Source organism: Protopterus annectens, chromosome 8.part0, assembly GCF_019279795.1.
Source record: "Protopterus annectens isolate FY-2018-M chromosome 8.part0, PAN1.0, whole genome shotgun sequence".
NCBI classification, from domain to species: Eukaryota; Metazoa; Chordata; order Ceratodontiformes; family Protopteridae; genus Protopterus; species Protopterus annectens.
Genome location: NC_056741.1, coordinates 324,207,325 through 324,234,035, shown reverse-complemented (window position 1 = coordinate 324,234,035; position 26,711 = coordinate 324,207,325). Strand labels below are relative to the sequence as shown.

Here is a 26,711-nt window from a genome sequence, read left to right as displayed (position 1 = left end):
ACAAAAGAAAAACCATAATGAGGCACACGCACAGGCCAGACATATAATAGAGCATGTGTTTGGCATGCTCAGGTCATGGTTCTGGTGTCTGGACACATCCAGGGGAGCCTTGCAGTATTCACCAGCTATATGTACCCAGATTGTTATGGTATGTGCTATGCTACACAATATGATCCTGCAGAAACAGCTGTAGCAGGAACAGCATGGGGCAGGGCCACACAGCCCCCCCCACCAATACCAAGGCCTGAACAGGCGCAGAGTGACCCGGAGGAGGAACAACCTGAGCCTGCCCCAGTAGGCAGATGTAGGCATGCCCAGTATGCCATGACTGTGGCAAAGTGGCAATGCATAGCATGTGCACTGACACAGTAGGGGCCCAGGGAATGACACCTCTCTCTGACTCGCACATACAGCAAAAGGTATGCCAAACATGACATTACCTATGTTCAACCATGTATAGGGAGTGTACTATGTGCATCTAACATAGGCAGCCCACCAGCACCATCTACAAGTCTGGCACACCCTCAAGGTAAGTCAATCAACCTGCCAATTGCCAAATGGAGGAGAATGTGTCATTACCTGTAGCTATGGTATGGATGTAAGCATGCAAGGAAAATGGGGGCTGAATGTTATGGCAGCAGACAGTAGACACCCATAGTGGCACCATGACATCTGTAACACATACTGGAATCACCATAGTAGCCAGTACTACACAGGGTGACAAAACCCACTGCAGGAAATGTGCTGAGTGTCATGTGTGTCCATATGACCCACACATGCCAGTCAGGACAGTTCACATACCCAACAACAGTCTCAGCCTGCAGGACAGGTGTAGACAAACCCAAACAGAGCCTGTGCCATGGCTCCTGAATGATGGCCATGGTTAACCTCCCCCCCAGGCCTACACAGACAGATCACAGCAGGGCAGGTAGTGGGATGTTAGTTCTGAAGGATAGGAAGTCAGACAATAATATGTAGGGCAACCAAAGCCACGATCTGTAGTACACTGGTATGCCTCTAGTCAGCATGATAGTTAGCAATACAGAATGAAATGGAGTACCTGACATACCAGTACAGTCATAGCAAATGTGTACAAGTGTCTCGTGTGCCCCCCCAACATCTTACACAGTAATGCAATAACAGTCAGGTGTGCCCCCCAACCCTGTGTAGAAATGTAGAAATAGACAGGTGTGCCCCCCCATGTAGTAATGTAATAACAGTTAGGTGTGCCCCCCATCCTGTGTAGAAATGTAGACATAGTCGGCTGAGCCCCCCCCATCCTATGCAGACATGTAGGAACAGTCACTGCCAAATCAGTGGATACCCTGCAGAAACAGCATGCCACCTGTCGGTGTACAACACCAAGGTCAGCACTGCAGTACAAACTACCTGGACTCAATCCACAGATTAAATACAGAAGGCCATACTGGGCATGCTCACACACTTTAACACATGAAGGCCATGTCTGCAAACACCAGTGGACCAGACATATCTGGCAGTTGCAGTTGTTAGTGCAGACACTTGTCAGCATGCACCACGCATGCCTTGCACACACAGTGGCTAGGAATACAGACATATATGTAAGGACAACACACTATAATAAGCCAAAGGTAGATATACAGAGATGTGTGGAAGAGGGTGACCATGACAAGGAGCCATCCAGGCCTGTCCCACCCAGCACACAGCCAAAGGGCCCCAAACACATGAGGTTCAGATGTCACTCACTGCAGATACTAGCCACCAGTATCTGTCATCATTACAGACTATTGGTGCACGTGCCAGCTGTGAAACATGACTGTACAAGGAAGCAGTCATCTAGCAGCTGAATACACGTACCTGTGGAATATGACCCTGTGTGTGCCTGCATGTGGCGTGTCAACCTCTAGATGAATGTGTTATGGCCCATGCACATACACTGCCCTCCCCATAGCCCTACTATGACAAGCCTGCTGAGGTCATCCACTGTGAAATACACCTTTGGGAGAGTTGTAGCCCAGTAATCTCTGTGGCATGTACCATAGTGTCGTACTGCTGTAGTGTGATAAACTAGTTAGGTAGGTGTTCAATTCCCAGACATGGCAAGTGTGTGTGTGTGTGTGTGTGTGTGTGTGTGTGTGTGTGTGTGTGTGTGTCTGTGTGTCTGTGTAGAGAGCAATGCTTTTTAGGCTAGTCACACTCCCCACAATTCAAATGCTCAGCCTTGGCAAGGCTGCTGATGTCATCCACCTAGTAATACACCTCTGGAAAGCTATAGCCGAGTAATCTCCGTAGCGCATCCTGTAACTGCGTACCAATGTAGTGTAATAAACTAGTTAAGTAGGAGTACTATTCCCAGACATGGCAAGTTTGTGTGTGTGTCTGTGTAGAGAGCAATGCTTTTTAGCCTAGTCACATTCCCTACAATTCAAATGATCAACCTTGGCAAGGATGCCGATGTCATCCACCTAGTAATACACCTCTGCGAAGCTGTAGCCCAGTAATCTCAATAGCACGTCCTGTAACTGCGTACCGCTGTAGTGTAATAAACTAGTTAGGTAGGAGTACTATTCCCAGACATGGCAAGTTTGTGTGTGTGTGTGTGTGTGTGTGTGTGTGTGTGTGTGTGTGTGTGTGTGTGTGTGTGTCTGTGTAGAGCGCAATGCTTTTTAGGCTAATCACACTCCCTACAATTCAAATGTTCAACCTTTGCAAGGCTGCTGATGTCATCCACCTAGTAATACACCTCTGGGAAGCTGTTGACTAGTAATCTCCATAGCGTGTCCTGTAACTGTGTACCGCTATAGTGTGCTAAACTAGTTAGGTAGGAGTTCTAGTTCCAGACATGGCAAGTGTGTTGTGGATGTATGTTTGTGTGTGTTCCTTTGTCAGTGTAGGGAGCAATGCTTTTAAGTCCATTCACAGACAGTACAACCTCCAATGGTCCACTTTGGCAAGTGTGCTGATGTCATCAACTGTGAAATACACCTTTGGGGAAGGGATAGTCCAGTAATCTCCATGGCGTGTGCCATAACTGTGTACTGCTGTTGTGTGATATACTAGTTAAATAGGAGTTCTAACCCTAGCCTTGGCAACTGTGTATGTTTGTGTCTGTCTGATTCTGTCTGTGTGGAAGGCAATGCTTTTTAGGGTAGGCACACCCCCTACAATTTAAATGCTCTACCTTGGTAAGGCTGCTGATGTCATCCACCACAAAAAACACCTCTGGAAAGGTTGTAGCCCAGTAATCTCCATAGCGTGTGCCATAACTGCGTACTGCTGTAGTGTGATTCAGAACTCTGGTAGGGTTCTATACCCACCCATGGCAGTTCTGGATGTTTTGTGTGTGTTTCAATGTCTGTGTAGGGAGCTATGCATCAGAGGCTAGTCACACTCAGTACATTTCAAATGCTGTACTTTGGCAACCTGCTGATGTCAGCCATTGTGTTATATACCTTTGGGGAAGGCGTCTTCCACTAATCCCTGTGGTGTGTCCTATAACAGCTCCATGCTGTAGTGTGTTATAGACCCCTGTTAGGGGTTCTATAACCACACATGTCAGTTGTGGATGTTTTGTGTGTGTTCCACTGTCTGTGTAGGGAGCAATGCATTTTAGGCTAGTCACACTCAGTACATGTCAAATGCCCTACTTTGGCAATCCTGCTGATGTCAGTCAATGTGATATACACCTTTGGGGAAGGAGTACTGCAGTGATCACCATGGCATGTACTATAACTGTGTAGTGTAATAAACTAGTTAGGTAGGAGTTCTACTCTCAGACATGATATGTATGTGTGTTTGTGTGTGTTTGTAACTTGTATCCAGTGTGGAGGTGGGTGTGAGTGTGTGACACCTGGACCCAATGTGGAGCGGGTTTGGCAAATTTCTTATATGGTGGCCCCAGTATATATCACAATGTCCACTGTACAGGGATAACAGCTGTGAAATAGTCGAGAGGCTGGGGTGCATATCCATACCCATACATGTGACATCAAGGCCAGGCAATCACAGTTAGCAACCCCAGTATTACCCAGAGCACACTCTCAACCCATGTCTCATACACACACACACACACACACACACACACACACACACACACACACACACACACACACACACACACACACACACACACATGCCGAAGCAACAGCCAATACGTGTGCAGTACACTGCATATTGGTGACTGATAGTAACTATGGTGTGAATGCAGTGGCCTACAGAGGGTTTAGCACCCTGTCCATCAGTACGATAGGCACATAATTGCAGAGAGTGTGCCTTCAGTATGTTTCCCACTGGATGCCTGCAACAACTGTGGTTCCATCAAATGCGATCCACAAAGGACATACCATGCCTTACACACATGCCCTGTATGGACAGATGCCACTGACACCAGGGAATACCTGTAGCATGCTATCAATGTAGGTGCAGGGTCAACCTGCTATCCATTACCTGGCCCCGCCACATGAGGGCAGGACTGTCACATCTGATGATAACATTCTGTGTACACAACATGGGCCAGACAAACCAGGTACACTTCCACATGCCACTGTACGTGAATGTGGGACTTGTGCACATCCCAGACACCGACCATATCATGGTGTATAGAACACATACATGGCAAGCATTGCACAGCACTGGCCACACACAATAGTAACCCAGGTCACTGGATGGTGAATACTATACCCACCTGTGTGGGTCATTCCAGACACTACACCCCTTAGCCATAATGCAGACCATTCTCATGTGGCCTGATGCCAAGGTATACCCTTCACCTAGCCTTGCACAGCCATCTGGCACAGTCAACCACTACACATCCATGAAGCAATGCACACATGCATGCCGGTACTGACCCCCCTGTGTCTGTGTGTGTGGTATATGATGCTTCCGACCACATTCACACCCAATACCACCCCCATTGGCATACTGAAGCATGCTCTCTAATGTCAGACACTTTCACACATTCTTTGACCATAGAACCCTAGAATAACCCCTGTGGGCCAATTGATACCTATGCTTTACTGTATTGTGGCAAAGTAACTGGTTAGGAAGTGCATTCACTACCTTGCCAAGTGTGGCAATGTGTACGAGTCCCTTAGAGAGTGTGGCTGTGTTGACACTGACACCTATTTATGTGGACAGGCTCATGTGCTACACCTACTGTATCACAACAGTGTTGCAGATGTCACTCACCAGCACATATACATCTGGACAGCTCACCAACATGTAAACTATGTGGCACATGCAATAACTGCATACACATGATAGCTATGCATAGTCAGTCAGGTGTTTGAAACCTTGTACTGGTAGGTGTGTGACACAAACATGCTTAAGTTTTACTCACCCACACCTTTCCTGACATACTTTGTCTCTGTCTGTCCCTCTCACACCCTCTCTGGTGGATGTGGAGATGTACACCTGCTTTGCTTAGGCAGCAGCTTGTGTTTTCTCAGTGATGGTCATGATCAGCTGATGGCCTCTGCACCAATTGCAGTCCTCCTCTAGCTGAGTGCATGTGGAACAGCTCTGGAACCATTCCCATAGCCAATTGCATGGAAACACACTCCAATATCTGGGAACATCGTGTTGGTGTTGGCCCTTTACATCCACTGTGGGCAGGAACTAGATCTGTTGTTTGGTGAACAGCATCTCAGATGGACTGGGGATTTACCTCTAACAACATACACTGTGGAAAAAGGGAAACACACAGGAGAGGGATGTGCCTGACCTGACTACAGACTGTAAGTGCTGCTATACTGCATGTGGAGAAATGTTGGTTTAACAGTTTGTGTGTGTGTGTGTGTGTGTGTGTGTGTGTGTGTGTGTGTGTGTGTGTGTGTGTGTGGATATGGCTGTCTTACATGTTGCAATACCTGCCATGTCAGTTCTATGTTTATGAGGAATCTGCATCTGCAGGGTTGTCTGCAGACTGGGCAGTGTGTTGTGCCCTTGGTGTCATGTGTTACCCACAGAGCACTTATCTGTGAATTGCAGAAGGTAGTGTGGGGATTGCAGTCTGTAGATGGTGAAAGCCGTGAAAGTTACTGACTTCATATCCCTCATAGGACACATGTTGCAATAAACCCTGTTACAACAGTACATGTATGAGGTTATCACAGCAACATGTCAATATTGGCCTTGTGTATGTGCTTCCAGCAACAACTCTGCCAACCTTTGTATATATGTCGTGCATTAAGAGGTGCATATGTGCTGTACACCATCATTAGTGTCATCATATCTGATAGCAAGCCAGTGAGATATCAGAATGCTACACATGTTATCTACAGTACGGGTAATATTTGACGACATTACCAGGACATTCTATGGTTGTTTGTACAGTGCTGAGGTCTGCGTAACTATGGTGAATGTCGACAGTGTGTGTATTGTTAATATGTTCTTTAGCCTGTGTACAGACTGTGGTAGATGTTGTTATAAGTCCCATTCTATCTGATGTTACATGCTGCTCCACTGTATGTTACCGTATTGGCTTACATGTTTGCAGGGCCATACACACACATGTCCCATACCACAGACAGCAAGCAGACCACACTGTGTAGCAGCCCAGTATATGTAGGGTTAGTCTGTGAGTGGCACATATGAGGATGGTGTTGAACAGATAGTCCATGTACTGTACTTTTATACTAGCTTGCCATATGTGGCTGTGTTCACATTGGATGTGGTTATGCACCTTCACACAGATGTATCTTACCCTGTGCTGTGACATGCCTGCAGAGCCTGCTATATATGCAGGTACATGTGCATTCCCCCATACCCCACAGAAGATGTAGGCCAGTGTTGAGCCAGTCTGCCTGTAGCCTGCGCAGTGCATTGTTACATGTCTAGCAGCTTAGTGTACTTATCAAGTGAGATGTCATGTGGAGATACTTGCTGGATGTACTGCTGCCAGATCTTTAACAGTCATGTATGTCAGACAGAGACGTGGGATGCTGTACAGATGTATGTCCATATCTATTGGGTAGTATGTGACCATGGCACCCCTGTACCAGTGGTTATTATGTGTCAGGCCAGACAGGGTGTGTGACTGCATAATTTATGGTAGCATATGTATACCTGTCATTATGTGTTATACCCATCTACATGGCTATTAACATCCATATTGTAATGCATGGTACACATGTTTAGCACTAAGGGGTTCTGTGTATACCTCTGGACTGTAAAGAATGTTTCAGAATGTCCACATATATTGGCCAGTATCTGTGCTGCAGTCCACAGGGGCATTACGTGCTAGCAGTGGTACTTTACTAGGATGTCCTTGGGATGTCTGTCAGTAGCCAATGGCACACATGTGGAAAGCAGATGTGACCTCCCACACACACCATGTCTGTGAAGACAATCCAAATTACAATAGCAGTAGTCTACCAGTATACCTGCTATACATACCAGACATCCACTTGCACTATGATGTTGGCACTATAGGGGCTGGGGTAGGGCTACACTCCATGTCCAGGACATATGGTGAGAATATCTGTACATATAATCATCTATATATATATATATATATATATATATATATATATATATATATATGATTACACATATACATATCGACATATATAGATGGGTTTGTATATGTACACAGATATACATATACACACCCAGATATATACATATACAGAGCAGTATATGTCTGCACATATACAGATAGTGATACATATGCACATATACGTATAGATAGCTACAGATATATCGACAGTAGTAGGTATATCGGTATAGATATGTATGCACATATAGTTATATATATATATATATATATATATATATATATATATATATACCAACATAACTAGACATATCTGTACACATAGGGTGTGCATACATATACAGCTATATACACATATATCTATATGTACATATACGCATACCTATATATACACATACGTATAGATACATATATGCATAGATACGTATACATATGTACATACAAAGAGGTGCACACATGGCCATATATATGCAACACTATGCAAAAAGCAAAATACCACTACTACAGAGAGACCTTAGTTAAACAGAATATGATATGTAAAAAGCAAACTTCAGACTCAGCACGACTCAGCACAAAGGGGACATTCTCTGAAAGCATAAGCAAGAAAGGAACCCGAATTCATATATAGGCTAGAATGGTTACTGACTCATCTCTTATAACTTGTATATTAACCAAAAGGAAAAAAGGGAGATAGTTCAGACACATTACTAACCTTTAAATAAATACATAAATGCTTTAAAATTGAAGACGTATAAATATATGTATGTAAATATAAGTATGAGTTCAAATAAATAAATAGATGTACATTTAAAAAATTTTTTAAAAAATTATGTGTGCAAAATGTCTGTATGTGGGCATCAGTAAAATGGTAATAATCTACATATAAAATGAGAAAATATAAGCATAGCCATGGTAAAAGGTGGGTCTAGGTGGCGAAATATAAATCCATCAGTAAATATTTAAAGTATTAAAAGCTAAAAACTATGCATCATGTACAAAAAGAAAAATATATGTATATATAATATCTTAAAAACACAGATAATCATCTTCGTGCATTAAGGAACGGTTTAATAGAGACATAAAGGTTTAAACCTGGGTGATAATGCCCTTTTAATCTTAATATCCATTTCAATTCTTTGAGTTCAAGCAGGTTTATATAGTCTCCTCCTCTGCTATTTGGTTCTACTATTTCAAGTACCCTAAATACAAAAGAGTGATTTGGAAAACTTTGTACATGCTTAGCTAGAGCATTTAAATCATTTAATTTCTTTATGTCATAGATGTGATTATATACTCTATTTTTAAGCTTATGCTTGCTAGACCCACATAAAACGCAGGACATTGTTCGCACGTAGCTAAGTATATCAATCCTGAGCTATTGCAAGTAGCTAAAAACCTTGGCTTAAAAATATAATTAGTTTCTGGATGTGTATAAACTTGTTCTCTAGTGACAAACTTACAATATGGATATGTACCTACTTTTTTACATGGCTTTGATTTGATTCCACTAGGTTTATCACAAAGTAGTCTTTTAAGACTTTTGTTGTTCCTGTAGGTAAAGTGAGGTGCTTTACCTACTAATTGCTGTGTAAAATCATCTATCATTAAGACTTTCCAGTTGTTGCTAATTATTTTGGTTAATATACAAGTTATAAGAGATGAGTCAGTAACCATTCTAGCCTATATATGAATTCAGGTTCCTTTCATGCATATGCTTTCAGAGAATGTCCCCTTTAACTGAAGTTTTAATTGTTCTATTAATTTGTTTAATTTGCCTATTGTGTTTAATTGTTAATTGTTAATAAATTATCAAATGTGTCATGTCATTGTATAAAAAGCTACCATTCTCTGGATTATTTATGGTCTGAGGAAGCGTACAGGAAGGCAATGCGCCACCAAATAAACATCCAGTTTTGTTTAAAGAGTTGTGCTGAGTTGTGCTGAGTCCGAAGTTTGCTTTTTACATATATGCAACACTATACAGATGTGTATACAGACATATGTATGTGTATACCTGTGTATGTACATATAGACATCTATACACCAATATGTATACAACCATATACCTGTCATGAGTAAACATCACGGTTGTGTATACCCTCCCACATGTATCTCACTGTATGTATCTGCTATGTGTACATTATGATAAAACAACATATATGATGCGACAGTCATATTAATGACAAGGACTACACAATCGAGGACATAAAGACAAGTGTTCAATACCACTCAATTTGGGTAATGCCAGCTATATTGGTAAAACAACAGCTGTCTCCACAGTGGTCATTGCATAGTGGTCATGTGTTGTGACTTCAGTGTAAAGGGCCCTGAGTTCATGACCTGCAAGGGTTGTTCATTTTATTGCTGGTCAAAACAAGGTCTGTTGGATACAGAGTGGTTAAGGCAGTGTTGGTGCAGTGTAGGCCACACACTTCAGTATCACAACATTGCTAGGTAGGGGTGTAGTCCCAGTGTTGGCAAGTAACAGTGTGTATGTATGTGGATGGGTCTACACCAGGTTGCAGGATATACATGCCTCAGTGGGCCACCTGTTCATGTGGCACAGGCAATACCTGGTATAGTATCCTGTGAAATGTATTCAACTGTACCCCAGATATGTCACTGCCATGGCGTCAGCACAGTGACATACCCCGTTGTGTAATATGACTGCAGACCATCCTCATGCTGACACATGTACACCTACAACCCAGTTGCATATCAGTTTAGAGACCACAACCAAGCAGTGTTACTAACAGCTGGAAGGCATCATTGCTGGACGGCTACACTACCTGCCAAATATGCCTCACACTCTACACCCTACAACATGTTACACTGCAGGACTGTGGTACACTCTTTTACAGTCACTGTGTGCATCAGAACCATATCAGCTTGTCCCTGTATCGATAATGTGGATGACAGAGATGGGGCACAGGTATCATCATATGCACAGGGCATCCACATGCTGACACATGTACAACTACAACACAATTGCGTATCAGTTTAGAGACCACAACCAAGCAGTGTTACTAACAGCTAAAAGGCATCATTGCTGCACAGCTACACTACCTGCCAAATATGCTTCACACTCAACACCCTACAGCATGTTACACTGCAGGACTGTGGTACACTGGTGTACAGTCACCATGTGCATCAGAACCATATCAGCCTGTCCCTGTATTGATGGTATCAATGACAGGGATGGGGCACAGGTATCATCATATGCACAGGGCATCCTTGTGCTGACACATGTACACCTACAACACAATTGCATATTAGTTTAGAGACCACAACCAAGCAGTGTTACTAACAGCTAAAAGGCATCATTGCTTGATGGCTACACTACCTGCCAAATATGCCTCACACTCTACACCCTACAACATGTTACACTACAGGACTGTGGTACACTGGTGTACAGTCACCAAGTGCATCAGAACCATATCAGCCTGTCCCTGCATCAATGGTACGGATGACAGGGACGGGGCACAGGTATCATCATTTGCACAGGGTATGGTGTTGGTCTGCCAGTGTCTGAGGGTGGGCCATACATTTGACACCATGTGTGTGGGTGAGGGGTGTACTCTGGGGAGCTGGCTGAGGTGATGTGGTGTGTGTAGGTATGAGGTTGCCCTAGGTGTGTTTGCATATTGTGTGGGTATGCATGCACACAATTCTGCCTTGTGGCTGCTCTACACAGGTGTTTATGGACAGCTGCAGACCATACCTGGCAAGGTGTGCAGTTCACTGCCTCCGGCCACAGACATGTGGACTGTACCTGCCAGGGGTTCCGGAGGCACATGCAGGTACAGGCGTTGAAGTCCTACTCTCACCTGCTGATGACATTTGTCCGCTGGTACCACATCCCTCCTGGGACAGGCCAGGACCATGTGCACGTGGCCTGCTGTGGTGTGGTATGGACAGCACACCCCTGCACTGCCGTGGCTGCTACTGCCTCTACGGGAGCCCCTTGGTGTCCTAGCATGCCCATGTTGAGTGCCAGCTGTTGGTGTTGCTTCCCCATGTCCACTCTGGTGTCGCCGCATCCCCACCACATGTTGAAGCACGGACACACCACGGCTGATGAGGGCCATCATCTCATCATGCCATCTATCCACTTGCACAGTAGCAGCACGGATGGCACCCAACACTTCAAGGAGGTTGTTGCTTACAGATGGAAGTGCAGTCCTCTGCAGCCTAAGGCCCTGTCTGGTGTAATGCTCAATATGTGCCTGCACCGCCATTACAGCCTGGAACATGCTTCTGCGGGTTGCAGCTATGTTGCCTATGCCAGGGGCATGATGTCCAGTGGCCCTACCACGAGTACCCTGGGACATCTGCCTATGTGGCAGCCTGCCAGACATGCCTGCTGTGACTGGGCATGGTAGGCATGGTTACCACACTTTCCTGTGCACTGCCACTGAATGCCAGCTGTCCCTCTGCTAAAGCCACTGGTGCTGGGGTGTGTATAGGCACTATAACTGTGTGCCGGGGTGGTGTGGCTAAAAGGGGGATGTCAAATGTTGGTGCAGTGTCGGCCCCTGAATACCCCACCTGTGCCTCAACATCATCATCATCATCATCATCATCATCATCATCATTGGTGTCTGTACGGACACCTACATCAGACTGGGTGCAGGAGAGACCCTGACCCACCTCGCCACCTGTGGGGAAAAACAATAACTGCACTTTAAAACCTGTACAGCATTGCTTAACAGTATATATACACACACACACACACACACACACACACACACACACACACACACACACACGCACACACAAGCACACACACACACACACACACACACACACACACACACACACACACACACACACACACACACACACATACACACACCACACACAAACACATCTCCATAATACCTACCTGTCCATGGCTTTGCAGACAGTCCCAAGTATATGTCCATGTGTTACCCCATCCTGCATCACACTTGTTAACATACACACATTGATACCACTCATTAACATCACAGTCCTCTAAATGCCCACACAAGCGGGCACAACACAAGGCCTGTTGCTACATTACCTGCCTGACCTGTGTGTAGTGGAGTAACATGGCCTCAATGCTGTCATTCACTATGCACCTTCTATATGGCTGGAATGATGTGCATGGCCCCTATATGTGTGGGCTACTATGTTGTACCCATAATAGCTCCCACTGGTGTGTTATGCATATGTAATGCTCAGTACATGCCAGATATGATGCTCCGTCGGCCCATCATGTGTCAGCTTTAATATGTGGATACACTCTCTGGTGTTGACTATTACTTCCCCAATGCATCTGTAGAGCTGCATAAGTGGGCTGTAGGTGACCTCTCCGCTGACAGCAATATTAAGTGTGTACCTGGGGTCTATCTTCCCTCTGGATGCCTGATCCATGCTACAGGCCATATTATACTATTTGCTGTCCTGTGAGTACATGACAGGTATTCCTGGTGTGCAATGTGGCACTCCATGTCCATGTACTGCATGGTCCCAAAGGGGGGCACAGCCGTATGAACACCCCACAATCACACATGTGCATACATGGCCACACAAAAATGCACACATGCATCATACATGCATCTACTTCCCACCACTTTGCCAGAGTGACCCTGCAGGCAAACTAACTAACCACTAGGATGTACACACACAACATACAGGTGAGGTTGCACAATGATCGTACACACAGTCCTCCAATTACCCATCTGCCAACATACAGAACATATGGTACATAACAGCATGCAGTTCAGCTATACTCACACCATGCTAGCAATGGTATACATGTGTATGATGCATGTGCTGTGACTAGGGGATTCCCCTTCCCCTGGATACCACTGCACCCATGTACACACTATTGTTGTGCACCTGTTCTGCACCTTACCATGTACTGTGCACCACAACTCACAGGTGTCCAACCCTTGTGGAATGTGTAGTACCGTGTCAGTTATGCCAGCTGTACCTCTGTTTCAGCAACACTTACCTGGATGATATGTGAACTGTTGTCATTGGTAAATGCCTGATGCCTGATTTACAGCTGTCAACATCAACAGACCATGTATGGCCACTGCAGAAATGCTTACACTGACAACCATCAGAGCATACCATGGCTATGGGGGGTGCACACACCTTTATTGCTTTTACACACACATCTGTGATCTGCCATGGGACCACAGCACTGCATATCTTAGATGTACACAAGCTCGGTATGTAACATATATCCTGTACTTTCACATGCAGTGTCGACAGATTGTGTTAAGTGTACGGCTGCTGACCATAATGCATACACACCATGTGGGGATATGTGTGCACACCCTTATCACGATGGTTTATCACACCTCTTGTTGTTGGGAGTACTACAGCAGTCACTGTTCATGGCAGGGGTATACCAGTGTGGGCCTTCTGCAATTGCCAGTGTATGTTCAGCCTACCCTACACATGTTCCCCTATTCTGCATGATTGCAAGGTCTACTCATTTGCACATCCTTTGGTGTTCACACAATGCCGTCACTATTGCAGTGTGGGTAGGTTTATGGCTGCTACAGATTCTGGACCTGACTATATGCAGATAGAGCCATTTCTACCATCCTTAGGATTCCTGCTGCAGTGTACTGGTGTTTCATGCTGAGACCCTCCCCCCTCAGCATTTATGCAGATGGATGACAGGTAAGCCCTACACGTGTCAGCTTGCAGTGTCCCATACACTGAACACCACATGTTGCAGCTTAGACCCAGCTGATAATGTGGACTACTGTAATGCCGTATGCCATAGTGTATCTCAGCAGCAGTTGGCATTGCCCTACAGGTATGTACACTGGTGTTGCACTGTATAGGGGTGTTGTTCAGAACATGTCGCTACTGTAGGCCATGTCTACCAACAGTTACCCCCTGTGGACACATTCTGCAATGACAGGATGTTAGTTGTCATGCGGGTGTGTGACATACCCTTTCAATACCCCATCATGTTCGCCCCTTCACAGCAACAATACATGCACATGTACAGCATGCATTCAGGGTACGTGTGTTAGATGTGTGCATGGAATATAACATCACCATTAAATGTCTGGTGTGTTGGCATGCATCTACATAAGACATACTCACCAGCTTCAGGCTGCTGCCTTGCTGTTACCCCAGAGGGACCTACATAAGTGGGTGAGAGATGCAATATCAGTGGCTACACCTGTGGCACTGCTACAGGCTTGGTGCAGTACTACCATACATCAACCATAAAGTCCCACAATATTACCACATCTGGACATCTGTTTATCACTACAATGCAGCAACACAATATTTGTATGACATATCAGATATGCGTGATCTACCTGTACCACTGCGAATATTTACACAACAGTGGTCTACTGATGTGCCCTGTGTCCTTACCTGCACACTCCTAGGCTGGTGTGTGGGTGACACCCACCTCCACGATGGGGTCCAGTGGTTGATGGTGTTCTGGACAGGCAGGTTCCATGAGGCTGGCCAGGAGCTCCTCCACATGTGTCAGGGGGGATTTATGGCATGGCCCCTCCCTGTAGTGAGGTGATCCCCCCGGACTGTGGCAGCATGCCAACAGGCATTGCCAAACAGGCCAAGTGCAGTTATGCAGGCCGACATCATTGACCCTGTGGACTAGATTGTTCCACAGGGGGGGTCCGCTCCTGCTGGTCATGTGCTGTCCTGCCAAAAAGGACCTGGTAGTGCTGAACCAGGTGGTTGATAATGACCTAATTTTCCTCCGCTGAATACATGGGCAACCTGATGCGTGCCATCTTGCCTGAAAAACATGAGGGTGGAAACAGGCCTGAGCGACTCATATGGTAAGTTTACCACAGTTCATAATACACATCTCTGTCACCCCCCCACCATATCAGCTTCAACAGACTATACACACAACTCATTAGGTATGGCTACAGTTTAACTACTGTTTGGACAGATTGTGTATTGTACCACACCTTCTGCTATGTGATTGTAGCCATGTCCCCTGTGTGGACACTAACATTGCTGGTCTGTTACAGACTATTCACTTGCATGCCATTGTCAGGGCCACTATGGTTACATATATGCTAGTGGTATGGCTGCTCTGAGATTGCTGCACATCTGACAGTCTCTGTTATTGGGGGGTTCTATGCATGCTGTTGGACATGTACGGGGATTGTGTAGACTATTACTACCAACATATGTACTATGACAGTGACACAATAACATGTATATGTCCCATTGGCCAGCTGATCCACCTATCCACACCCATTTGACCAGGATACCTGGCCACATCACATGTGTGTGCCAACCTGGGGCCTCCTCATGTACTGTTACAGCAATACCATCAGGTGGAACCACCCAGGGGATGTTGCCCCCCCCCCAGGGCACACACCAACATGTTCCTGTCCCCTGAGCTCAGGTCTAGGGTCTGTTCCATACCAGGCTCTACAGACACATGAGGGATGTGCTACATCAGTTTGAGGCACCCAGTACACATTTACATGGCCATCATGCTCCTCCTGATAAGCTGCCAGACCTGGCACCTTCAGGATGTGGACTGCTGTTGTGAGTGGCAGTTGGTGGGAGCCTTGTTCCCATTGTGCCCATATTGGGGACCATGGGGCATCCACATTACAGACCACACACACCATCCATGGTGTTTACCCACCACGTGTCACATACCACACCTGTAGACTGTCCTCTATATCTACCAATCCTGACCACCTCCACGTGTGTATCTGCCATACTTACCCATATTCCCATTGCATACTTCACAGGCAGGGGCACTGTGATGCTAGGATGGGACTAACATGTGACATACCCATCCATGGTGCATGCACTGCCAGCTGTAGACATCTGTGTGTATTTCTATGCATGCTGCTGTCTCGCACATAGCACACATCACTGTGGTAGTGATATAGGGGACATGTCTTTCCATACATATCTGTTTGTGTGTGTGTTTGTACAGATGTAGACATTTGCATATAGGTATTTATCTATATATGTGTAGATATATGTGAATTCATATATATGTGCACATATATGTCTACACATGAGTATATGTATATTCCTGGACATACATGCTGATATACATTTATCCTTAGATATTATATATGTGACATATGTACACATATGCATACCTATATGTGGGGTACATTCAGACATCAACTCCACAATCTCAACACCTTCCTGCACAGCTACACTGTTCTGCATTGCTACAACACAGACAGGTGCTACATATGGACATGGCCTGACATTAGTGGGGTATATGTGGGACCTGTTTGCAGGTAACCCTATTACACACCTATGGCATTCTGACATGCTATATTACAGATTCACCTGGGTATCCTGCTAGTGGTGGTCCATGGCTCCTACATGTCCATCATACTGGCATTACTTCCACCACCAGCTATTGGCCATGTCATATGCATAATCCCCATTACACAACACACACTATGATGGCTTACATCCTGTCTGTCAGTGCTGACCTGTACAGTTAACAGCTATGGCCCTCTACCCACAGGGACAAACACTATTGTCCACAGCAGTTGTTCAGCTAACCATCATAACAACAACACCTGCTGGCACATATAATGCATTCCACATCATCTATCACATTACTATGGACCAGGTACTACATTCTAATACATGTACATATAATTCACATATGTGTTGTGGGAATGATGTATTAATGACTGGAAACTGTGTAGATGGCTGTGTTTTCAGCTGTAATTTTTCTGTGATTTTTCTTTTTTCCCACTTTTGTTTTAGCTTGCTTGCTTTCTCTCTCCTGTGAATGGATTGAGCTGTTTGGGGTATATTGTAGCCTGGCTTTAGTAGGTGATGCACTTGATCAGGTGATGGCTTCTGCACCAGTCAGTGTCCTACACTTGCTAACTGCATGCAGCTTGCTGTTTAGTACTTCCAATTACCACTGTCATGGCAACCAGCTACTATAAATCCCTACATCATGTGGGCATGGTCCCTTTACCTTTCCTGTATGATGGACATCCTTCCTGTGTCTGGGCATCAGTGTTACAGATAGCAGGTAGAAATACCTCTTCCAGGGAAACCGGCACACTTAGGCCAGCTACATATTTGTAGGAGGTTCCAGAACTACAGACAGAGTGTGAGTAGAGTTGTGTTATGCTTTGTATAGTACTGGTGTTACAGGGTGTGTGTGTACTTACTAGTTTACCTTGGAATGCAGTCTGTCTGCATAGCTCTGAACTGTGGGCCTATCCTGTTGGTGGCCAGAGGTGTGCCTATCATGTTTTGTCTGTTCACCACCCAGGTCCTGTGTCAGATATGTCACTGGCAGTGTGTGTGTTGAGTGCTATCAGTACATGGCTACATCCATTTATGTTTTTAACCTCAATTCCCTGGCTAAGGGTATGCTGCAGACTATCCTGCAACACCAGCAACTTGCTTAGTATATGGCAAACATTTCCCACATATGGGCCTGTGTTCCAGCCTTTGTCCTCCACCTACATACCAAGCTTTGCACATATGACATGCTGTCAAGGGTTGTTCTGTAGTGGGCTGTGAGTATATCACACTGCCAGTGCTGCCATCAGTCCACTGCTGTTATATCCCTCAGGCATACAGTGGTGCTGGGGCCATATATGCATGGGCTATGTCAAAACATTATGTGTGCCCTTATGCACACCAGAGGCCAGTGTATGTAACAGTGGTATACGGGCCTGTAGTATTGTGTCTGGGGGGGGGGGTGCACCATAACCGACCTAGGCTGTTACAAAATCTGGTGGTATTAGGGGTGAGCTTCCTTAAGGTATCTGCATGTACAATACAGTATACTTCACCTATATTTACATTACTCACATATATTGAGTTAATGCAGGCCCATTGTCAACTGCCATACAAGACTGTTCTGTTTGCCAGTGTGCTTGTGATGGTGTCAGTTATGCCTTGTTATGTAACATTTGCATCCCATTTGGTCAACCGAAGTCTTCAACACCTAGTGATTTTGTACAGAGTGTAGATGGAGGCTGCTGAACTATACACCTGTATTACATACTGCTGATTGTTTGGTATCCTGTGGCCCAGTCTGTTTTTACTATTGTACAATATGAAGGCATTGGCCTGGACAGCGACAACTGTGAACCTTTCCAGACTACTGTAATAGTATAACTGTTTCACAGTTGCATTACTCTGTTTATATGGATATCAGTGTCTGCACAGCTATATGACATGGCATATAGTACTATAATAGTACAAAAATAAAGGTTTTCCATTTCTGCAAACCTGTGTGTGGTGTTTGTTCTATGACCTCTCTGTGGGTATATGTTGCAGGCGATGATTGTATTTGTATAGGTGACCCATACAGTGTCCAATTGTTCAGGTGTGAACTGTAGGCATAGTGGCTGTTCCATATTGTGTGCACCTTCTACATATGTATCTTACTGTACATATCTCTGCATGTGTCTGTGTAGTCACATGTATATTTATATATATATATATATATATATATATATATATATATATATATATATATGTGTGTGTGTGTGTGTGTATATATATATATATATATATATATATATATATATATGTATATATATATATATATATGTATATCTGTATCTGCATATATGTGTCTGTGTATATGTATCCTGGGGCTGTTGATAGCTTCCATATTTTATGTTTCCTATGGGAGCCATGATGTACTGCATGATATGTTACCAATACCAGCCTGACATCATACAGGTGGGTTGTAGTACTGTTTACATGTTGTGCACATGTCATGTCAGGTCCTGCTTATAGGATCTGTAACACCTTAATGTATTGCAGGGCAGACGTGTTTGGCTGTGGTGGGGGAGGTATGCCTATTTGTACATGACGTATATTGTTTGGGGCATCTCAACCACATTAACGGTGCATGTGGACATACTTGTATTTGTCAATCTACCATTGCTATCTACATATATGTGGCTATCTATATATATATATATATATATATATATATATAGATAGATAGATAGATAGATATCTACATCTATTGATATGTTGTATCTGTTTAGATATTAATATATTTACTCACACACATACATTTAATTTACAGGTTGGAATAGATTCTCTGAACTGTTGAATGACTGGGTTAGTTGATATGTTTTGAATACATCAAGGTTATGTATATCTAACATGGCTTAGTGGTAAATCAATTTGGCTATAGTGTGTGTGGTCCTGTGTTCGAGCCTAGCAGAGGCTGTTTATTTTGTTGCTGGGAAGAACAAGGACCATTGGATACAGAGTGGTTAAGGCACTTTTAAGCAGTTGTTAGTGGGTTTGCGTGGAGGTAAGCACTGCTAACCTGCCATTGCATCTGCTTACAGGGAGTTACCTTCAGATTTTCTTAACCAGTGTAGGCATTGCTTACCACCGTGCAAATGGGCTTAAGCCCGCTTACTAGTGCTTACATATGCTTATTATTGCTTATTTGTGCTTAACCCTGCTTACTAGTGCGTTATTCATTCTGACACTGATACTTCACATGTGCATTTCTTGCAGTACTCCAGTTCATAAATATATGTTATTTAGTGGGTTTTGCAACAAAACTATTGGTTATAACATACTTTGCCATGTAAAATAGACTGTGCTGCAGTGGGACTCAAACTGGGAATGCCTGCTCGTTAGGTGAATGCTATGCCCAATACACACTATTGCTTACATCCACAAGGTGGTCTGATTAGAACCGCTCCATCTAACATCGGCACGCCTCGACCCATAATTTCATACCCATCAATCCCCCCCTGCTCCTTCTCCGTAGCAATCATCTTTTCTCTGGGTGCAAGTCGGGTCTAATCACACCACTACACACTGCCAACTCTCCACTTCTCGGGACCCATCACGTACATTGTTTCGACCCATGGATCATCAGGCTTTCCTAATCTTGTAGTCCAAGAACATACGTACCCTGCCATGTACATTTGTGTAATGGAAGGAACCCAAATACACATCAATTTTTGGGTTGTCCCACAAGGGATGTTCCTGTCTTTGTTTCTAGATTAGACTTAGCGGGTCGACAATTTTTCTCCCACTGGTAGTATCCTGCCTGTAGTTTGGGAAGCAGTGGTTTGTTTACTTTTTTTGTGTGTTTGTATGTTTCACGTGTTTGGCTGGGGGGGGATATCAGTACGTGTAATACATATGTTGATTGAGCCCCCTCACCCCCATTGGCAGTGGCTGTGGTCATGTATGTCATTCTTATGTGCTGTATCATATCTATAGATATATATCTGTGTATACACACACACGCACACACACACACACACACACACACACACACACACACACACACACATATATATAAACCTTCGTGTATTGTTAGAAGGTAAGCAGAATAAAGTGAGGGGTGAATTCAGTAAGAGAAGTACTTACACCCCACCCTTGAACAATACTTTAGCCATATTTGAAAAGTTGGTAATTGATGAAATGTATGCATATGCAAATAAGTGTAAGAATAACAAAACGAAATACAATTTAAGTTATACTGAACATAATTTACTTAAGGATTTAAAAATGAATTGTAATATACGCATTATGAAACCTGAAAAGGAGGGGGTGTTGTGTTGTATGATGGGACGGAATATATCAACAAAATTAATTGTATATTATTAAATTCTAGAAATTATGAAATTTCATCCATAAACGAAGTAAACATAGGTTATCGTAAAATTGACTTGTTTTTGGAAGAACTGCTGTTAGACGAAAGAATTGATGCTGACATGTATAACTATTTAAAAATTGAGTTTCCTGTTATCAGTACTATAGTAGGGATACCTAAAGTACACAAAAATGTGAATGATCCCCCATTTCGTCCCATCATATCTGGTAACAGATCTAAAACCTTCCTTTTTGGATCTGTAATAGACAAATGGTTAAAGCCCTCATACAAAACACTAGACACTTGTTAAAAGACTCATGGGACCTTCTAGGGAGACTAACTCCTGACTTGTACTCCACAAGTACACATCTGGTCACTATAGATGTAGTAGACCTTTTTTCCAGCATCCCTTTGGATGAAGGGATGAGGAGATTTAGCAACAGCATTGACAAGTATAGTACCTTAGATTGGGATAAGAGGTTACTAGTTATGGAATTCATTGATATTGTGTTAACACACAATTATGTGTATTTTGAAGGTGAATACTACAGACAGTGCAGGAGGTAGCTATGGGAGCGGCTTGCGCTCCCATATTTGCCAACTTGTTCCTATTAGATTGGGAGAATGAATACATTTTGCAAACTGAATGGAAAGGTTATATTAACCTATACACGAGATTTTTGGATGATGTATTTATAATTTGGAATGGGGAAGAGGTTAAACTTAATGAATTTATGAATTATTTAAACACTAGAAGTGACTTCTTGAAATTCACGTATAACAAGGACTCTAATTCTATATCATATCTTGACACCTGTATAAGTATCGGACACGAAGGATTCAAGTCTAAAATATTCAGAAAGAACACCTTCAGCAACTCATATTTACAATATACTAGCTGCCATCCCTATTCATAAAAAAGAAGTATAATAAAGGGACAATTCATTAGAGCAGCGAGGATGACATCTGATTTTGCTGACTTGTTAGTTGAATTGGACTTTATAGGAGCGATGTTTAGAACTAGGGGTTATCCAGGCAATATGATTACTGAACTAAAAGAATATGTAGTCAGTAATAGAGACACCCGGTACAAACCTATTTTGGGGTCAGTTGTGCAAGATACATTAAAAGTGGCAGGGAGTCATAGTAAGAGTAATGTCAACAATTATTCTGGAGCATGTATCCTACAGTTTGCACCTTATATACAAGATATAAAGGAAATAGTGGAAAGGAACTGGAATGTGTTGAGAATAGACAATAGTATATACAATATTATAGGAACAAGACCTTCATTCATATATAGAAATGGATTTAATTTGAAAAATGAGTTTGAGCACAAAATAAAGGATGGTAAGAGGAAGGACATGCAGATGGGCACACAAAAATGTGGGACATGTAACCAGTGTACATATATTATAAATACTAAGAAGCTATTATTAGAGGACATTAACACCACTGAAGTTATATTTCAAAGGGGTAATTGTAGAACATCCCACATAGTATACCTAGCTAAATGTACGAAATGTGCCTGTTTCTATGTAGGCAAAACTGATAGATGCCTTTGAAACAGGATATATGACCACTATTATTGTATCAAAAGAAGAGAGAAAAAAATGCTTTATGGAAACATTTAAAAGGAAACGAAAGATGTGACAGGTTTCTTTTTGGCATTTTGGAGATTATACATCCGAACCCTAGGGGGGGTTGTGTCAAGAAAAAACTAGGTGAAAGGGAAGTAAAGTGGCAGATAAAATTGAATGCCTCCACGTATCCTGGTTTAAATGAAAATATTTCAATCAAACCCATTTTGGACCATAACATACATTAATATATGATTATAAGGCATCACTGTGAATTACATATGATTTAATTCCTACATTGTATTTTATAATGAGGAAGCTTCATTGACTTTGAACAAGTTCATTTTAGTACTAAAACTGAGTTACAAGGTATGGGTTATATTTAAGGAAAATATTTATATCATACACTATGTTTAGATTATACCTAGAAAGGTTATCAATGCATGTATTCGTCAGTTAAAGCACAGGGCACTTTAAAATATATTTTTTAAAAATATTTTTAATGATTTTCAATGACCTTAAATATTTTTAATGATTATAAATTTTCCAGTTATATGTTATCATTGCTTGTTAACACAATTAGGTAAATGGATTGGCTGCTTGGGTCCATATTAACCCATGGAATTAAATGTGAAGTTGTTCTGATGAAGTCTACCTGTGTGTAGATGAAAGCGCTCAACTACTGTGTTCTTATTGAATAAAGTGGATTTTTTTATCTTCAAGTGCCTGTGCTTATACGTGCTACTACACCTGGAATAGTTTGGTTGCTTATACTTGTTTCTACAATACACACTATTGCTTACATCCACAAGGCGGTCTGATTAGAACTGCTCCATCTAACATCGGCACGCCTCGACCCATAATTTCATACCCATCAATCCCCCCCTGCTACTTCTCCGTAGCAATCATCTTTTCTCTGGGTGCAAGTTGGGTCTAATCACACCACTACACACTGCCAACTCTCCACTTCTCGGGGCCCATCACGTACATTGTTTCAACCCATGGATCATCAGGCTTTCCTAATCTTGTAGTCCAAGAACATACGTGCCCTGCCATGTACATTTGTGTAATGGAAGGAACCCAAATACACATCAATTTTTGGGTTGTCCCACAAGGGATGTCCCTGTCCTTGTTTCTAGATTAGACTTAGCGGGTCAACAATTTTTCTCCCACTGGTAGTATCCTGCCTGTAGTTTGGGAAGCAGTGGTTTGTTTACTTTTTTTGTGTGTTTGTATGTTTCACGTGTTTGGCTGGGGGGGGATATCAGTACGTGTAATACATATGTTGATTGAGCCCCCTCACCCCCATTGGCAGTGGCTGTGGTCATGTATGTCATTCTTATGTGCTGTATCATATCTATAGATATATATCTGTGTATACACACACACACACACACACACACACACACACACACACACACACACATATATATAAACCTTCGTGTATTGTTAGAAGGTAAGCAGAATAAAGTGAGGGGTGAATTCAGTAAGAGAAGTACTTACACCCCACCCTTGAACAATACTTTAGCCATATTTGAAAAGTTGGTAATTGATGAAATGTATGCATATGCAAATAAGTGTAAGAATAACAAAACGAAATACAATTTAAGTTATACTGAACATAATTTACTTAAGGATTTAAAAATGAATTGTAATATACGCATTATGAAACCTGAAAAGGAGGGGGTGTTGTGTTGTATGATGGGACGGAATATATCAACAAAATTAATTGTATATTATTAAATTCTAGAAATTATGAAATTTCATCCATAAACGAAGTAAACATAGGTTATCGTAAAATTGACTTGTTTTTGGAAGAACTGCTGTTAGACGAAAGAATTGATGCTGACATGTATAACTATTTAAAAATTGAGTTTCCTGTTATCAGTACTATAGTAGGGATACCTAAAGTACACAAAAATGTGAATGATCCCCCATTTCGTCCCATCATATCTGGTAACAGATCTAAAACCTTCCTTTTTGGATCTGTAATAGACAAATGGTTAAAGCCCTCATACAAAAACACTAGACACTTGTTAAAAGACTCATGGGACCTTCTAGGGAGACTAACTCCTGACTTGTACTCCACAAGTACACATCTGGTCACTATAGATGTAGTAGACCTTTTTTCCAGCATCCCTTTGGATGAAGGGATGAGGAGATTTAGCAACAGCATTGACAAGTATAGTACCTTAGATTGGGATAAGAGGTTACTAGTTATGGAATTCATTGATATTGTGTTAACACACAATTATGTGTATTTTGAAGGTGAATACTACAGACAGTGCAAAGGGGTAGCTATGGGAGCGGCTTGCGCTCCCATATTTGCCAACTTGTTCCTATTAGATTGGGAGAATGAATACATTTTGCAAACTGAATGGAAAGGTTATATTAACCTATACACGAGATTTTTGGATGATGTATTTATAATTTGGAATGGGGAAGAGGTTAAACTTAATGAATTTATGAATTATTTAAACACTAGAAGTGACTTCTTGAAATTCACGTATAACAAGGACTCTAATTCTATATCATATCTTGACACCTGTATAAGTATCGGACACGAAGGATTCAAGTCTAAAATATTCAGAAAGAACACCTTCAGCAACTCATATTTACAATATACTAGCTGCCATCCCTATTCATAAAAAAGAAGTATAATAAAGGGACAATTCATTAGAGCAGCGAGGATGACATCTGATTTTGCTGACTTGTTAGTTGAATTGGACTTTATAGGAGCGATGTTTAGAACTAGGGGTTATCCAGGCAATATGATTACTGAACTAAAAGAATATGTAGTCAGTAATAGAGACACCCGGTACAAACCTATTTTGGGGTCAGTTGTGCAAGATACATTAAAAGTGGCAGGGAGTCATAGTAAGAGTAATGTCAACAATTATTCTGGAGCATGTATCCTACAGTTTGCACCTTATATACAAGATATAAAGGAAATAGTGGAAAGGAACTGGAATGTGTTGAGAATAGACAATAGTATATACAATATTATAGGAACAAGACCTTCATTCATATATAGAAATGGATTTAATTTGAAAAATGAGTTTGAGCACAAAATAAAGGATGGTAAGAGGAAGGACATGCAGATGGGCACACAAAAATGTGGGACATGTAACCAGTGTACATATATTATAAATACTAAGAAGCTATTATTAGAGGACATTAACACCACTGAAGTTATATTTCAAAGGGGTAATTGTAGAACATCCCACATAGTATACCTAGCTAAATGTACGAAATGTGCCTGTTTCTATGTAGGCAAAACTGATAGATGCCTTTGAAACAGGATATATGACCACTATTATTGTATCAAAAGAAGAGAGAAAAAAAATGCTTTATGGAAACATTTAAAAGGAAACGAAAGATGTGACAGGTTTCTTTTTGGCATTTTGGAGATTATACATCCGAACCCTAGGGGGGGTTGTGTCAAGAAAAAACTAGGTGAAAGGGAAGTAAAGTGGCAGATAAAATTGAATGCCTCCACGTATCCTGGTTTAAATGAAAATATTTCAATCAAACCCATTTTGGACCATAACATACATTAATATATGATTATAAGGCATCACTGTGAATTACATATGATTTAATTCCTACATTGTATTTTATAATGAGGAAGCTTCATTGACTTTTGAACAAGTTCATTTTAGTACTAAAAACTGAGTTACAAGGTATGGGTTATATTTAAGGAAAATATTTATATCATACACTATGTTTAGATTATACCTAGAAAGGTTATCAATGCATGTATTCGTCAGTTAAAGCACAGGGCACTTTAAAATATATTTTTTAAAAATATTTTTAATGATTTTCAATGACCTTAAATATTTTTAATGATTATAAATTTTCCAGTTATATGTTATCATTGCTTGTTAACACAATTAGGTAAATGGATTGGCTGCTTGGGTCCATATTAACCCATGGAATTAAATGTGAAGTTGTTCTGATGAAGTCTACCTGTGTGTAGATGAAAGCGCTCAACTACTGTGTTCTTATTGAATAAAGTGGATTTTTTTATCTTCAAGTGCCTGTGCTATGTTTCACCTGGAAT

The 26,711-nt window shown here is 42.3% G+C and overlaps 1 protein-coding gene across 1 annotated transcript in view; it reads left to right on the top strand.

Moving 5' to 3' along the window:
- CCT3 (chaperonin containing TCP1 subunit 3) overlaps nucleotides 1-26,711 on the top strand; it is a 1,145,726-nt gene that overhangs the window by 346,562 nt on the left and 772,453 nt on the right. Inside the window, 2 exon segments of the mRNA XM_044079187.1 lie at nucleotides 21,090-21,191; nucleotides 24,399-25,068. Of these exon segments, the coding sequence (XP_043935122.1) occupies nucleotides 21,090-21,191; nucleotides 24,399-25,068 (772 nt within the window).